The 16428-nt window shown below is 53.1% G+C and overlaps 1 protein-coding gene across 1 annotated transcript in view; it reads right to left on the bottom strand.

Moving 5' to 3' along the window:
* Nucleotides 1-8988: 8988 nt before the first annotated feature.
* The window catches only part of INPPL1 (inositol polyphosphate phosphatase like 1), a 74645-nt gene continuing 67205 nt past the window's right edge, over nucleotides 8989-16428 (bottom strand). The window contains exons 24-29 of the mRNA XM_066619395.1: nucleotides 15932-16087; nucleotides 15511-15598; nucleotides 14911-15072; nucleotides 13341-14097; nucleotides 11892-12025; nucleotides 8989-10275 (exon numbers count right to left, since the gene is read on the bottom strand). Coding sequence (XP_066475492.1) covers nucleotides 10185-10275; nucleotides 11892-12025; nucleotides 13341-14097; nucleotides 14911-15072; nucleotides 15511-15598; nucleotides 15932-16087 — 1388 coding nt within the window. The 3' untranslated portion in view covers nucleotides 8989-10184. The remainder of the gene's footprint in view (nucleotides 10276-11891; nucleotides 12026-13340; nucleotides 14098-14910; nucleotides 15073-15510; nucleotides 15599-15931; nucleotides 16088-16428) is intronic.

Below are 16428 nucleotides of genomic sequence, written 5' to 3'. Positions count from 1 at the left end.
TGTGGAGAGAAGCTTCCTCAAGCAGTGGCTGTGGGCAAGGCCTGCATTCTTCATGGCACCATGAGTGGTGGGTTAGTCCTCAAGATTCCTTGCTCACATCTGCTTGCTGTCATGGCCAAGGAGGGACCATCATTGCCTTCCAGAGTGGGTGTCTTAGCTTGCTGAGATCAGAGAGGAGAAAAGACTTCCAATATTGGCAGCGTACCATCAGTATTCAGTGCTGGTGTTTCGTGGTCTTAACCACAGACCTTGGCTGGTCTCCTGAATATTTGTGGGCCCAGGAACTAGAGAGAATAGGGCAGAAGAGCAACACAGAGACTTTCAGCTGCCTCTGCCATGGAACCAGGAGGCCAGCCAGCCATCCATGCAGCTCATCGCAATTGGGGGTGGGGGGGCTGGAGCATCCAGCAGGGTTCCACAGGGGAGCAGCAAACTGGAGAAGCAGCAGTTGTCCAAAGCAAGCAGTGTCTACCTCACACTTCCATTGGGAGTTCTGGATGGGAGTCGAGAAGCTGCGTAAGTGTGTGTGGTGGGGACTTTAGAGAGGCTCCCTGGAGGATTCACCTTCCTTTTCTTCCAGAGTTCCCTGGTCTCTGCTCTCCTCCCTTAAAGACTTGGCGCCTTCCTTTAGCGGTGCCAGCACTCCATGGTGCTTACGGCTCCAGCAGTGCTCCACACCTCCCCAAGGCAGGAAGATGGAAATGAGGAGGACCTGCTTAGGCAGCTTTCTGTGACTTCACAGGGCAGCTTCCAGGTCTGAGTCCACTCCTCGTTGAAGGCTAATTTTGCCAGCTGCCTTTCATGGCAACGCTGCCGACTCTGAAAAGAAGTGACACTGTAGTAAGCAGCAAGAGAGAGAGAGATCAAACAGGTCACAGGTTTTGAAGACAGCAGGGAAGCTCTGCAGCAGCAGGCCGGATGTTTCTCCTGCTTTCAAAACACACCTTGCCTGGCCCAGTTCCTAATAGGAGTAGACGACAGACAGGATGCTGTTGGGTGAATGCCTCTGTGGGGAAAGGCCAAAGTGTATACCACATTGGAGGACTCTGGGGGAAGGAGTTGGGATTTTATTCACCTTTGTGGGTGAGGCACTGTCGGTGGGGTGCAGACTTGAGAAGCTACCCGACACTTCAAGAACTGCTTTGCCCTGACCATCCACCTTCCATTTCCACAGGGATCTTCATGAGAAAACTGTCCTTGCCCAGGTGAGAAAGAAAGCCCATCTTAGTGCATTGGCAAGGGGGGCTTCCACATCACGGATTCTGTAGATAAGAACTCTTCCTCTGGGATGTTAAAATGCACATCCAGGCATACCCATATAGATTCATTCACAAATGGGCAGCTTTAGATGCTGGGGAGGCTTTTGGTTTACCTGAGTGTGCTCTTGCCTACAAATGGCCACGCACCCTCTAGATGTGTCCAATTAAGGTGAACAATACAGGAAGGAAACAGCTGTTTTCCCCCCCATGCTCCTGCAGCAGTGACCCAGCCTAGTGGCTGCAGCCTAATTGCAACTGCTGCCCCTAGTGCCAGAAGGCAAGGGAATGGCGTGAAGTTGACTAGCCTAGAATGCCTGCTACATCTCCTCTGGTCACTTTCCCTCCAGAGAGAGAGGGGGGGGGTGCCTGAGAGAAATGGCTTTGCACTGGGACCTCAAGGGCACGGTATGCAACAATGCCAAGGTGCCAACAAGCGTCCTGATGCGCCTGGCTCTAGTGAAAGAGGCAGTCAGATCATCTTGCTCAGAGGTGGCCGCTGTACCAGGCAAGACAGGCTTTTTCCTAGTCCTGCAACCAGAAGGAACTCTTTTAGCTGTGTTTCTGGGGGTTTCCTGTGATGCACTAGGAAGCTGAAGGAAAGACCACAGTGGCCTGCAAGTGGAGAGGACTGCTGGCCTGATCTCTGACACAGATTGAGCACCCTCCGCCCAAATGTTGCCAACTGACAAATTGCAGATTTGCAAAACCAACTGGCCCAGATACCATATCAGGCTGGAAACAGCTGCAAATCTGCACTGCTTGCTCCAGCTCTCTGGCCAACACTCTTTGCTATGCAGCCTCTGAGAGTACAGTACAGTACCGTGTGCTGTGGGAGCTGTGGCTAGAAGGGGCCAGATGGGCCAGCAGTGCTCAGAGAAGCCTGCCTCTTGCACCTGGACAGGGCTGCAAGTGCTGGGGTGGAGTCCAGCACTGCAGCCTTCCTTGCGAGTGCCTCCTTCTTCCCAAACACCTGGTTTCAATGGCTCACAGAACAGCAGGGACTGGGATTTGTGCCTCCAGAGTTCCTTGGCTTTGAATAGTGGCTGTTCAGTGCTTTGTGGCTCCTGCAGTCTCGAGGACCACTGTTTCTTGAGTAGATTAAGACCACAATTCTGTGCTTACCTACGCAGAAGTAAGTTCTATTATCTTCAGTGGGGCTTACTCAAGTGTACATACGATTGCAATCTAAGTCAAGGGGCTGGAGGCAGAGACAACCATCCCCTGCTGGTTTTCCCCAGAGCGTGGCTGAGGGGGAGGCTGTCTTCATCTGTGAAGGTTGCATGTGCTGCTCAGGGCTAACAACCAGTGGTAGAACTTGCTTCCATGCTCTTCTTCAGCAAAGTTTTTGTGGCAGAATGAGATCAGGTTAATTGCCAGCTTGGGTGATGTGAAGGAATTTTCACTGTTGCAGGAAGGGGGGGGCTTAATGACTCCTCCAACTACTGATGCCCCCATCCTACAGTACACCAGGGAGGACAAAGAGAGAAGACAAAAAGAAAATAGTGCACCAGGGAGGACAAAAAGCCCAGCAGCTGGAAGCCAGTGTTGCGGGTGGCACAATCAACAGTGATGTTCTCCTGCACCAGCCCCATTGAAATGAATGGGAGCTGCTTTTGCACACCTTCCATTCATTTCAAAGGGCCTTCACAGGACAGCTTCTCTGTTGATTGTACCTGGACGGTGCAAAGGCAGCATTGAGTGCCTTGCTCAGGTCCAGTGTGGGTGGAGTGGGAAGAACATTCTTGTGCCATCCTATGCCCAACAGCTATTCACGCTTGCAGTCACAGTACTCCCTGTTTTTAAAATTTTCACGAAAAGTATTTAATGGAATGGCTGCACTTCACTTGCTTCTAGAAGTTTCAGAACTAATTCTATGGTGGGAAGAAGAACAGGCCAAAGATTCTCTCCCCCCCCCCCACGTCCCTCACTGGCAGCCAGTCATTTCTACTTTATAGCCCACGTGCTGCTTGCTCATGCTGGCATCTTTTGTCAACACTCCATTATGCCATTTCTGCCCAGCGTTGCATATACACAACAGGAACCAAATGCGTACACCTGAGGGCCGGGCAAAAACACAGGGTGCCTGTGTATGAAGCGTCTTGCAGACTGCTGGGGACAATGGCCGGAGAGCAATTGGGGTGCCATCCAACCCGGAGAGATGCAAACAGACTCAAGACCCAGCAATGCTTAAGGGCACTGATATGTTTCTGGTTTGAAGGGGTGGTTGACACTCCCTCCTTTCTCTGGGTTGGGCCAAGGTCTTGAGAAGGGAGGCCAAACAAGCCCCTTTTCAAGACATGCACACCAGTGGCACTGAGAGACCCACATTATGCACACCGAGGTTCCATTTGCTTGTCTGACCCCAAAGTGACTTATGAGGAAGGCCCTGGAATTCTCTCTCACAAGAGACAGCCTGTGACTCTTCCCTCTCAGCCCCCTCTGCAGAGACAGGTCCCCCTCACATCCTCACAGGTGACACCAGGCCAGCAGCTGGGGAGGCACCTCAGTCAACAGCTTGTTCCATGTGAGTGCACAAAATGCACATTCACCTCACCAACGGCCAGCTTCGGTCCCAGCCACAGCACCAGTCAGTCTCCACGGTTGCAATTCCTTCTCTATATGTTATATTATATGTAACTTTAATTGTGTGTTCAGATGTGGCTCCAGCAGGTGGCTAAAGAGGTGGCCACTTAGTGCAAATCTTCCCATGAAACATACCGGAGGTAAGAACATAAGAACAGCCCCACTGGATCAGGCCACGGGGCCATCTAGTCCAGCTTCCTGTATCTCACAGCAGCCCACCAAATGCACCAGGGAGCACACCAGATAACAAGAGACCTCATCCTGGTGCCCTCCTTTGCATCTGGCATAGCCCATTTCTAGAATCAGGAGGTTGCACATACACATCATGGCTTGTAACCTGTAATGGATTTTTCCTCCAGAAACTTGTCCAATCCCCTTTTAAAGGCATCCAGGCCAGATGCCATCACCACATGCTGTAGCAAGGAGTTCCACAGACCAACCACAGGCTGAGTAAAGAAATATTTTCTTTTGTCTGTCCTAACTCTCCCAACACTCAATTTAGTGGATGTCCCCTGGTTCTGGTGTTATGTGAGAGTGTAAAGAGCATCTCTCTATCCACCCCCTGCACAATTTTGTATGTCTCAATCATGTCCCCCCTGAGGTGCCTCTTTTCTAGGCTGAAGAGGCCCAAACGCCGTAGCCTTTCCTCATAAGGAAGGTGCCCCAGCCCCGTAATCATCTTAGTCACTCTCTTTTGCACCTTTTCCATTTCCACTCTGTCCTTTTTGAGATGCGGGGACCAGAACTGGACACAATACTCCAGGTGTGGCCTTACAATCAATTTGTACAATGGCATTATAATACTAGCCGTTTTGTTTTGTTCTCAATACCCTTCCTAATGATCTCAAGCATAGAATTGGCCTTCTTCACTGCCGCCGCACGTGGTGTTTGGCCCTTGTTGGCTCCTGGGGTTGCCAGATGCTGCTGCCTGTATCCCTCTGCCAGGCCTCTGCTTCAGCACTGAGCCCCCCCACAGCCCTTCTTGGAGCCCTCCCTGGCCTGCTCACTTCCTGCCTGCCCACCATAGGTGTTCAGCCCCAGCTCTGCTAACTCCTTGCTCCAGCTTTGGCAGTTCCAAGGTTTCATTCCAACACATTTCCTGCGATACCTGCTACTCCGGCAACCGCCTTTCGCTCCTGTGCCTACCAAGCTTCCTTGGCATTCGTGTCTCTTTCCCACTTCCTTCCTGGCCCTGTGACTCCTTGGAGCCTGCTTCCTAATGGGACCTGCTAATTCTCAGCTCCCACTGGCCTTCCTGCCCCCCCCCCCCACTTTCTTCTCCACTCAGGCTTCCTTTAGGCTCCTGGCTCTCAGTCTGTCATTTATTTTGAGCTCTTTGCTCCGTTTCCTCATCTTTGGGCTCCTTTCCTCAACTTTCCCATGACTCTGCCACCCTTCAGATGAGGCTCCAAGCCCAGCCAAGCTGACCAACGCAAGGCAACAAGCAGTTTCATTAACTGAGAAGTCCCAGCCATGAACTGTGGCTCAACCAGCCCCTGGCAGAAGTTTCACAGTCACAAGGGAGACACAGGCCACTCCTTGGCCAGTGTTCCATCTGATGTGCCTGTGTGTGGCACTGCTGGAAGCTCCAGGGCTCGCTGGTGATTTCCCATGCTGAAAGCAGCAGTGGTTGGGTGGCAGTGGTGATATGGCACTGAGGTAGGGAATGATATGCTAATGGACCCCTCCCCCCATTATGAAAACAGTGGCCCAGGTCTCCCTGTGGCAAGAGGAACAGCATTAAGCTTGTGATGTTCATTTGAATCCAGGGGATTAACTATAAGTACTCCAAAAGAAAAGGGATGAGGGGGAGGCGGTTGTGTTGCCATGGTAACACATGAAAATTTGGTCCTCGTCAGTTGACAAAGGAAGAACCTCTGGGGCCAGGGTCACAGCTTCTCATACAAACACAGGGCACCCTCCATCTCTACCTGGTTGCCGCTTTACCACCACCCAGGTCACCCCAAGGAACCTCTTTGGACACTGCAGGACTCTTCTTCAGCTTTGTTTGGTTTGGGTTGCTTTTTCGGAAGGGAAAAAAGAAACTTGTCCTGTAATTTATTGAACTCATTTGCAAAATATGCTAATCCAAATAAACTTAATTTATTGACAAAGTCTTAGCATCCACCTTGAACATCCTTGAGATGGGGAGGGGGCAGATTTCGTCTGGGGCAGGAGCTCATTCACACCATTGAAGAAGCAGCCCTAGAATTCAGAGCATGTTGCAGGCCACGGGGGAAAGAAAGATGCGTTTGGCCAGATCAAATCGCTCTCCGCTGGTGGCAGGTCCACCCAGGTTAGTGGTTTGTGCAAGACGCACATCCCAGCAGGCAAGACTTTTCCAAGCCCCCTATATGACTGTTCAGTTTAAGGAGGACAGTTGTGGGGTTTCTCAATAGACACTGTGCTCCTTTCCCAGCCAAGATCACACTTGAGCTGCAGGCCCCTTCTGAAATTCTATTACAAGGCGACGACAGGGAACCAGGAAAGTTTCTAAGCAAACAAGCCCTTTTATTGCATCAAGATGTGGTAAACTAAAACATGAAATGTGAACATTTATGGGGGGGGGGGGAAGAGACACATTGCAATTCCTTCCTTTGCCCATGAAATATTAAGCATAAAAAGGTTTCAAAAACAATTAAATTAAACATTAAGAAAACATACACACACACACATAAAACACAACTCTGCAGAATTTAGTAGGATTAAGCTCACACCAAACGCTATTAACTAAAAGGAGATGAGATGACAGGGAGGCAGTGAAGCTTGCAGGTCCTCAGTGCCTCCCCTCATGTGGCAGCAATACGGGGGGGGGGAGCAGAGACACATCCTTCATTTCTACTTCCGAGTTGCTCTTGGCTGAGCGAAGGCAAGACAATCCCAGAGAGGTGACAAGCCTTGTCCCTCTCATCCCCACTCCCACTTCCCCAAGCCCTCGTATTATCCTAAGGCGAAGGCACAGGGTGGTCAAAAGATTGTCCGAAAGCAGAGGACAGATTGATCTTCCTCCTCGTTCCCGCTTTTGCGATCCAGGTCCCTGCCCTGGGTCTTTTTAATGCGAGCCGCAGGCACTGTGGTGGTCAGGAATAGAGGGTGACAGGATTCCTCGAACGTCACCTTAACTACTGTCCCAAAAATCAAGGAACAATTGTAGGCAAAACAGGTGAATCTGTTCTTGGTAAAAGACACCAGTCTTTGGGGATGGGAGGAGGCAAGAAAGATCCCCCCACCATACATGTCTTCAAGTCCTGCCAAAGCAGGAACCTCACATAAGAAAACAAAACAGGTCGCTCAATTAAACTCGAGCACCAGTCCATCTATTTGTGTAGCCAGGACAGCTGATCAAATGTAAGGAGGACAGAGCCAAAAATCCAATCAAGACACAGGTAAACTGTGCAGAAGGCAGAAGCGATTGTGTGCATGTGCGAGTACAAGTGTGTCGGAACTTGCTCCTCCCCTTAGCAAGAGCGCACAGCACCCCCAGGAAGCCTGCCCGACACTCCCAACATCTCGCTGTGCAACCTCACATGGCTTGGACTCTGCCTTACCCCACAGGCTGGGTCTACAGCCTGACAGGACTGGCTACCTTGGGGTATCACAACAGGCCATCTGGCAGACATGCTCACACTGGATGGGTGGCAGGCTGGCTGGTGGTCTGCCTTCCCAGGCTGGAATGAACCAACCAACCCCTCTGTGGCTGGCAAACCCTCCTAGTGCAATTTGCTGTGCAGGGCCTTTGGCAGATGCACTCACATGTCTAGAGATACCTGAGGCTGTTATGAAGATTATCATTCAAGAATTGCTGAAATATTGGCACCAGGGAAGAGAGGCAGGTGGGTCTGCACCTGCGGCCAAATGCTTGAGAGCAAGAGAGCCAAATCCAGAGGCTGCTGCGAAACAGAACTTCTAGGAGGGGAGAAATCCTTCAGACAGACAAGGAGGCTGTGATCAGCCAGGCGTCAGGCTGAGCAGAGAAGGAGGAATAAGAACATAAGAACATAAGAACATAAGAACAGCCCCACTGGATCAGGCCATAGGCCCATCTAGTCCAGCTTCCTGTATCTCACAGCGGCCCACCAAATGCCCCAGGGAGCACACCAGATAACAAGAGACCTCATCCTGGTGCTCTCCCCTACATCTGGCATTCTGACTTAACCCATTCCTAAAATCAGGAGGTTGCGCATACACATCATGGCTTGTACCCCATAATGGATTTTTCCTCCAGAAACTCGTCCAATCCACTTTTAAAGGCGTCTAGGCTAGACGCCAGCACCACATCCTGTGGCAAGGAGTTCCACAGACTGACCACGCGCTGAGTAAAGAAATATTTTCTTTTGTCTGTCCTAACCCGCCCAACACTCAATTTTAGTGGATGTCCCCTGGTTCTGGTATTATGTGAGAGTGTAAAGAGCATCTCCCTATCCACTCTGTCCATCCCCTGCATAATTTTGTATGTCTCAATCATGTCCCCCCTCAAGCGTCTCTTTTCTAGGCTGAAGAGGCCCAAACGCCGTAGCCTTTCCTCATAAGGAAGGTGCCCCAGCCCCGTAATCAGCTTAGTCGCTCTCTTTTGCACCTTCTCCATTTCCACTATGTCTTTTTTGAGATGCGGCGACCAGAACTGGACACAATACTCCAGGTGTGGCCTTACCATCGATTTGTACAACGGCATTATAATATTAGCCGTTTTGTTCTCAATACCCTTCCTAATGATCCCAAGCATAGAATTGGCCTTCTTCACTGCCGCCGCACATTGGGTCGACACTTTCATCGACCTGTCCACCACCACCCCAAGATCTCTCTCCTGATCTGTCACACACAGCTCAGAACCCATCAGCCTATATCTAAAGTTTTGATTTTTTGCCCCAATGTGCATGACTTTACACTTACTGACATTGAAGCGCATCTGCCATTTTGCTGCCCATTCTGCCAGTCTGGAGAGATCCTTCTGGAGCTCCTCACAATCACTTCTGGTCTTTACCACTCGGAAAAGTTTGGTGTCGTCTGCAAACTTAGCCACTTCACTGCTCAACCCTGTCTCCAGGTCATTTATGAAGAGGTTGAAAAGCACCGGTCCCAGGACAGATCCTTGGGGCACACCGCTTTTCACCTCTCTCCATTGTGAAAATTGCCCATTGACACCCACTCTCTGCTTCCTGGCCTCCAACCAGTTCTCAATCCACGAGAGGACCTGTCCTCTAATTCCCTGACTGTGGAGTTTTTTCAGTAGCCTTTGGTGAGGGACCGTGTCAAACGCCTTCTGAAAGTCCAGATATATAATGTCCACGGGTTCTCCCTCATCCACATGCCTGCTGACCTTTTCAAAGAATTCTATAAGGTTTGTGAGGCAAGACTTACCCTTACAGAAGCCATGCTGACTCTCCCTCAGCAAGGCCTGTTCGTCTATGTGTTTCATCCCATTCAGGAATGGGGCTTCCAGTGGCCAAATGCAACCTGTGTGGCTTGGGATGAAAGTCTCATGGAGACAAACTCAGTCGTGCCAGTTCCAAATACCATCTAAGGGATTCCAGGCCATTGAGAGCCTACCTGATTGCAGAAAAAGTCCCCACCGGCCCTGCCTAGAACCCACCTGCAGAGGGCTTCACTCTGACAAATCAGGTCTGGGACTACCCCAGACTCCTGAACAGCAAGAGGTGCACAGTTCCCTTCTCAGGTTTGCCTCAGCTCACTGAGAAGGTGGCACTGACACTGCAGGCAGAAATGCTGGTTGATACCCATCGCCCACAGGGCACAGAGCCTGCACATTCCTCCACCCTGTTCTGCCCAGCCCACAGGTGCCCTAGCAGCAAGAAGACTGGGGCAGGGCATAGAATCTTCGGCATTCTCATCCCATCCAGCAAAGCAGGTGTGGTTCACAGGCCGAGAACAAAGAGGAAACAAGGAGACCACCTTTTCAGGAAATAAATAAGAATAACTTAACCAGCAGCACAGGGAATTGGGGGGGGGGCGGAGGGTGCTGCTCTGAAATGCTCTGCTTGGATCACTTTGAAATGACCCTCAACCCGGACCACTTGTGTTTGCTTGTTCTCCTCTTCTCCAATGGGCCCCAATTTCTCCAGGAAAGGAAGGCGACAAAATCCCCACACCAAGTCAGTTTTCAGCCACCAGACTCTGCCTGGAGCCATTCGCACCTGGCTCCAAGAGCCAGGCATCAACTCTGATGTGCATGCAGTTCTGCTGCCATTCCTCCCCTCCAGGGGGAAGACAACTCCTTGAAGCTCCACTAGAGTGGCAGCCATCTCTGTCACACATGAGCAGGGAACGGGGGAACCACAAGGAAGTAGGCACAGTTGGCCAGAGACACAGCAGTTGCAGTCCCTGCTACTTCCTGAGCCTCAGGCTCTCCAGGAGGAGGTGCTTGTGGTTGGGGTCCATCACACCAGCTTCCTCCAAGTCCTCATCGGTGATGTCACTGAAAGGAGCAGAAAAAAAGAATTCAACACCTGGATGTGGTGGGGCTGGCCTGATCCTTGCCGGGTTTTGAGACCCTGCCACACACTCGCCCACCATTCCAGAAGTCTGCAGTCCACGACTCACAGGGCCTTCCGCTCCCACCACTTCTGGGTTTCTACATTTACACGGACAACCAGGCCATGGCCCACCCCCAGACAGCAGCATCTCCAGGCCACTTGGACCACTTGCACAGCAGTCTTCCCGGGCAAAGCGCTTCCTGGCAAACTGCATAGTGGCACATCCGTGGGAATGCAGGCCCGGACAAGAGAGACAAGGAGCAACCAGTGCCTGGTCCAGAGCTCATGTCTCTTGCTCAGGGCAACAGCCCCACAGAGCAGCCACAGGAATCGACTTCAGCTGATGAGCACAAAGAAGTCCCAGAGAAAGCTGGTCCACTCTTGATCCAGGCCACACAGAACTGCAACACCACCAGGGGCTTTCACAGGAGCTGGATCCTCGCTGCGTCCCTGCTTCTTCTTCTCCTTTCTCCCTGCCTTCCCGCCACCGCAAACATCGCCCCCCCAGCTTTCCAGCCCCTCCTCATTTCCCTGTGTCCAGTTCCCCTCCTCACTGACACCAAAAGGTTCTTCCTTTCTTTATAAGAATTTCTTTCTCCTCTCTTAGTTTGCTTCTGGTTTAGGGCCTAATTGTGAGAATGAACAAATTGCACAGCATTTTGTTTTTGATTATTATTCCCACAATCATTGTTGCACCTCCAGCCTCATCTTTCTCCTCTGCCATTCCGCTGAGCTGTGCCACTGGCCACTGCACGCAATACCTGCACACAGACTAGATTTCCCCTAGGCAGAGGGGAACTCTTTGCATTCCACTGCAGGGCAAGACACACCTGCGAGATGGAAAGAGAGGGACCCCTCATGGCAAGACCAGCCGGGCTGCCAGCACAGAGCTCTCCGAACCTGCCTTTCAGTAAGATGGAGAAACAGCAAGGAGAACTGGGAAGCGGGCGTGACAAAGCACACAGGTGGCACCTCCCTCTGCATTCCATGCTCTTCCAACAGTCCATGGCCCCAACAGCTAAGGGCTAGAGAGTGCCTTTTGGTTCCCCTTAAGTCACCACAGTGGTTCTCTTACAGTCCACACAGCCAGCTACCTCTACCTCCACTTGCATCCCCTCTCACTGCCCCTTCTCCAGCCCCGCCTATATGCCTCTCTCCAGGCTCCTCCTCCTGCCCAACATTCCCTCCTGAACCTTCCCTCTTTGGGGGCAGCTTCTTCAGCAACCCTGTCCTGAGCCACCCACAAAAGGAACAGCCATTTGGCCACTGCAGCCAATAGCTGCTGATGGCTCCTTGGCCAGACTCGTGGAAGAAAACCATCCCCCCTGAAGCCATCCAAGCCAAGTGCCACCAGCCACTCAGTAGAGCCCCCACCCAAGAGTGCCCTGGCACCTGGTGGCCCACAGCCCTGAGTGCCTCCTGAGCACTGCGAGTACCGGCTTCTGCTACTCCCACCCACCCCAGACCCCTTCACAGATGCTTCTGCCAAGGAGGCCTGGCCACCAGTTCGTCTTCCTGAAACTATGCAAGCCAGCAGCCAGGTGCATAGCACACTCACCTGAGGAACTCCAGGTCATCCCAGCCATTGTGGATCAGCCCCTCCTGGTACCTTTCCATACCAATGGCTCTCAGCCACTCCCCCACACTGGACTCGCTCTGCCGGGAGCTGCTACGCCCATCTTGGCCCAGGGTCTGGGGAGCCACAGGAAGGAAAAAGACTCAGCAGTGCGATTCCGGGCACCACTACATAAACCAGGCCAGACTTTGCAAAACGCACCCCACAAGCACCAAAGCCAAGTCCTGCACAGGCAGTGAGGCTCTGCAGCTCACTCAGATGACGGGGTCAGCAGATCACTCTGGGTGGCAGAGCCCAGCGAGACAAAGTGCAGCCCCTGCAAGGCCTACAGGCTGGGCAGAGGCATCTTGGGGAGGGGGTGCTGCTTCCCAGCTTTGAACCCCTGTGGTTCAGAGCTCTGACCATCCTAGGAACTGGGAGCTTCATCCAGGAGGCAGACCCCGACTTCCTGCCCTCCTGATAAAATCCTGAGGAGGGGGAGGCGGCAGTGGAAGCAAGAAGCTGCTAGTCGACTGGATGCTGTCAGGTTACTGCCAAATACTGGCCCCTGAGTGAGGGTCTCCTCTGTGACTATTCAAGAGGCCGGGGGGGGGGATGTGGGGGCTTTGCTGGGAAGACAAGAGGATCCACACAGATTTTTAAATGAATTTTGGAAAGGGTAGAAATGTAAGAATTCACCCCAGTCAAAGGCACTCTCATATACACGCAACATTTCCCTTCATTCCTTAACTGCACCAATTCCCTCCCACTCCCTCTTGCCCCCTGCAATACTCATATTCAAGTTTCTACAAACGCCTATCGAGGTTGCTAACAAAACCAAAAAGTCAGTAATATACAATGCAGCAACATCTCAAAGCCAGAGAAGCCACAGAAAAAGCCATCTTCATTTTGAAGCACCATCCAGAAAATTCCCAATAAATTGCCTTTATTGCTCATTAAAAGGAAAGCAGAGAGGGGGCCAAGTAGACCTCTCTTGGGAGGCTGTTCCAAACTCTTATGAACCACCACCAAAAAGGCTCCGTTCCATATACTCAGTGGTAGGTTTCAAAGGTAGATCACAATGCTGGGGGAGGGGGGAAGGCAATGCTGGAGGTGGTCTGGAACCAGGCTGTTCACAGCTCAAGACTCCTGGTCCAAACTGAGCTCAGAAATGCACCAGTAACCAGAGCAGACAGCAAAGCACTGCAGCAACATGAACTCCAGGCAGAGCCTTTTGCTGTCCCTCCTCTGCCGCATGCAGACACATGGAGTCTAGAGGTTGCACCCCCTTCCCAGTCAATCTCTGCCATCATTTTGAGCTGTAGTGGGGGAAGGGCTTTTCCAATGGCTCATCAAAGCCTAAGTTTGGCAGACATAAGGGTCACCTCTCTCACCCCCCACTTCACCCCCAGCAAATCTGCCACTCCAGAAGCCCACGTTTCCAACACGCACCTCCTCGGCCAGGTCTTCTTCAATGCTCTCACGGATGGAGCGGGGTGGGAAAACAATAGGGCGGCTGTAGTCCGGGTGCAGGCAGCGATGGGGAAGATCCAGTCTCACTTTAGTCAGGGGGTGCGATGGGGGGCGGCCTGCTTGTTCCCTCCCCAGTCCACCTACACCGCTGCCACCTGAGTAATCCACCTCACTGAGTGTCTTGGCCATCTGAAGCACAGAGCAGGAGCGATCGTCCAGGAGGCTCCCTGGGACTTGTGGCGCACTGGGGGGCTCTGTCAGAAAGCCAGGCCCTGAGGGTGCTGTCAGCCTGGGGTGCAGTTTTGGGGGCTTGGCCTCTGGGGGCTTGCTGAAGGCCACAGTGGCTCGCAGCTTGCCAGCCCCGTGTTCCTCTCCCCGGCCACCCACAGAGGTGTAGAAGGAGCTGTCGGCTACGTCAAACTCCACCGACTTGGGCAGGGGTGGTGGGGGGAAATCGGGAGGTGGCAGGTTGAGGACTCCTGGCTCCTCTTCCTCGGAGCTTTCCTCGGCCCGCGAGGGGGGCTGCTGGGGGCGCCGATGCTCCGGCTGGACAGGGACTGTGATCTGGACTTTGTTCCTCAGTACAGGGGGCTTGCTTGCTGCTGCTGCTGCTGCGGGGGGCATATCCGCCACCAGCAGCTGGTGGGGAACCCCCTCCAGCACGTAGTAGGCTGGGTTGTTGAAGCTGTTCTTCAAAGGCCCCCCCTCAGGTTCTGCGGTGGTGTCCTGCTTGGACCTGCAGGGGACAGAGGTGGGGACAGATGAGTCACTCTGTCTCTGTCAGCAGAAACTGGGGCCTGCCCACCAAAGGCTGAACTTGCATCCCTCAAGGAACCAGGATCAGGAGGTTTCCCTCCACAATTCCAGCAAGAGGGAAAGAGACACAAACTGAGCCTTGGCCCTCAGAACTCAGTAACCCTCAGCGGATGAATTCCTTCGATCTACATGTGCACGTGGGGTGCTCTTTGCTCCCATTTCCTTCACCAAAGTCACAAGCCAAGTCCATGTGACTGCAGAGCCACCACCGGAGGTTGCCAGAGCCCCCAAGCCCCTTCTGACAAACTATCCATGGAGGAAGAAAGAGGACCGCACAAGCATCCACAAAGACAGTGCCAGGCAGCCCTCAACCAGGAGAGGCTCCCCTTGTGGTCCTCCACAGCCCTGAAAGGAGGACAGAGGACAACTGAGCAGAGGCTGAGAAAGGCCTGGCAAGCCCTGGAGATGTGGCTGTCAGCAGGATGCAGAAGGAGAAGAAGGAGTAGAGGAAGGAAGGAGCTGATAATTTCCACAAGCAGAGGGAGCAAGGAGAGAGAAGGCCTAGTGCTTAGCAGGTAGGACTAGGAGCTTGACGCAGGCACAAGAGGGAGGGAGCAAGCAGACAAGAATGACTGTGACCCCAGCAGAGAGGAAGAACAAGTTCAGCAGAAGTATTCCTGCCCAACGAAGAGACAACACCACTGCTGGGCAGACCAGAGTGCCAGGGCCTTCCCTGCCAAGAAGCTCCACAACACAGAGGGAGACGGCCAGGCGCAGCCAGCAGCTCCCTCACCTGTTCTGGGAGGCCTCGTCTTTGGAGGGACCACGATGGAGAGCCGGTGGGCGGCTGGCGGTCGGGGCACTGGGCTTCTCCAGTTCGTCCAGGAGCTTGCCGAAGGGGCAGGCAGTCGTCACTGCAGCAGCATCTGCAGGGGAATGTTTTCTCCCAATGGATCTGGCAAAGGAGGAGGAGAGACCAGGGCTGTGACGAGGCCCAGGACACCTGAACCTTCAGAAGGACAGGAGCAGGTCAGCTCCAGGAGCAGCTGCTCAGGAAGCTGGAGAATCTCCTTCCTTAGACGTGGCAGAGAAGAGCTGAAGGCAGGAGCTTCCGTGCAGGGAAGGAACCAGGGCAGCTCCTGCCACAAAGAAATCCCCCTCCCCCCCGAAAGAGCTCCAATTGAAGCCTCAAACCGCTGTGGTTTGCATCAGTACCCCAAGCTTCCAACAGCTTTCCCATTCTGCCCCCCTTGGGCGGACACACACAGAAGCATAAGAGCTTGCACGGAGGGCACTGAGCCTCAAGGCCACCGTGGGAGCCACACCTCCTGCCGCAGAAGCAGCTCCGCTGAAGCCCAGCGCTCTCCTGGTTCTCCCCACCCCAGAGCCTTACTTGGCGAACTCAGGGTTGGTCCGTGAGGCTGGTGGCGGCAGCTTCCCTTTGGCAGCCCCCGCCTCGTCTTTGTCAATGCTGATCCATTCTGCAGAAAGGGGAAATGCAGAACCTTGGTGGGTGTCGGTAGGGGTGGTGCTGTGGGGGTACTAGCTGGCATAAACTGGGGACACTGTCACCTTTCTCCCCCCCCCCAGCTGCTACCTGTAAGGATCTAAGGCTTTCTACAGAGCCCACGTGACACCCCGGTTTCCATGCTGGGAAAACTCAAAATTTTTGTAAACCTTGCTAACACTACATGCTCCCCAGCGTTCCTGCCTTTAGATGTGGGCTGACCCAGCAGTAACACAGCTCTCAAGTGACATGTGCTGAGGGTGGCCACGCCCCTCCTGTGCTGGTAGCCCCTCCTCTTCCTCCTCACCATAAAGTCGCTCACGGGTGCCCATCCGCTCTGCTGGGACCCGGACCTTCATGGACCCGCGGATATTGCCCGTCTCCTCACCACGGTGGGAGAGATAGGTGAGGAACTGCTGGGCAGTGCTGCCAATCATAGATTTGAGGGCAATGACACACTCTCCTGGGTGAGAAAGAGAGAAACACACACAGACGTGGATGGCCACAAGACCAAGATCAGGTAGGGAGATCGCTGTGGGCAGGAGAGGAGGGGCAGGGCCGGGGTTCATGACCGAACTGAGCTAAGGTCGTGCCATGGCAAGAAAGTTGGGTTTGAATGCTGGAAAGAAGATCTTCAAGACCCCACTCCCTGGACAGCCTTGGGAAAAAGCCAATGAAAACATCAACTCTCACATCAAAAGAACCCCCAGATCCAAATGCACTGTGAACAAGCACATCTGACCAGGAACAGGCTAGTCAAGATTTCATGAATTCCACAGGGGTGAGCTGGTAGATGCACAACCA

This window comes from Tiliqua scincoides, chromosome 3, assembly GCF_035046505.1.
Source record: "Tiliqua scincoides isolate rTilSci1 chromosome 3, rTilSci1.hap2, whole genome shotgun sequence".
Taxonomy (NCBI): Eukaryota; Metazoa; Chordata; class Lepidosauria; order Squamata; family Scincidae; genus Tiliqua; species Tiliqua scincoides.
Note: the sequence above shows the minus strand (reverse complement) of the source record. Positions and strands in the feature narration are given on the sequence as shown.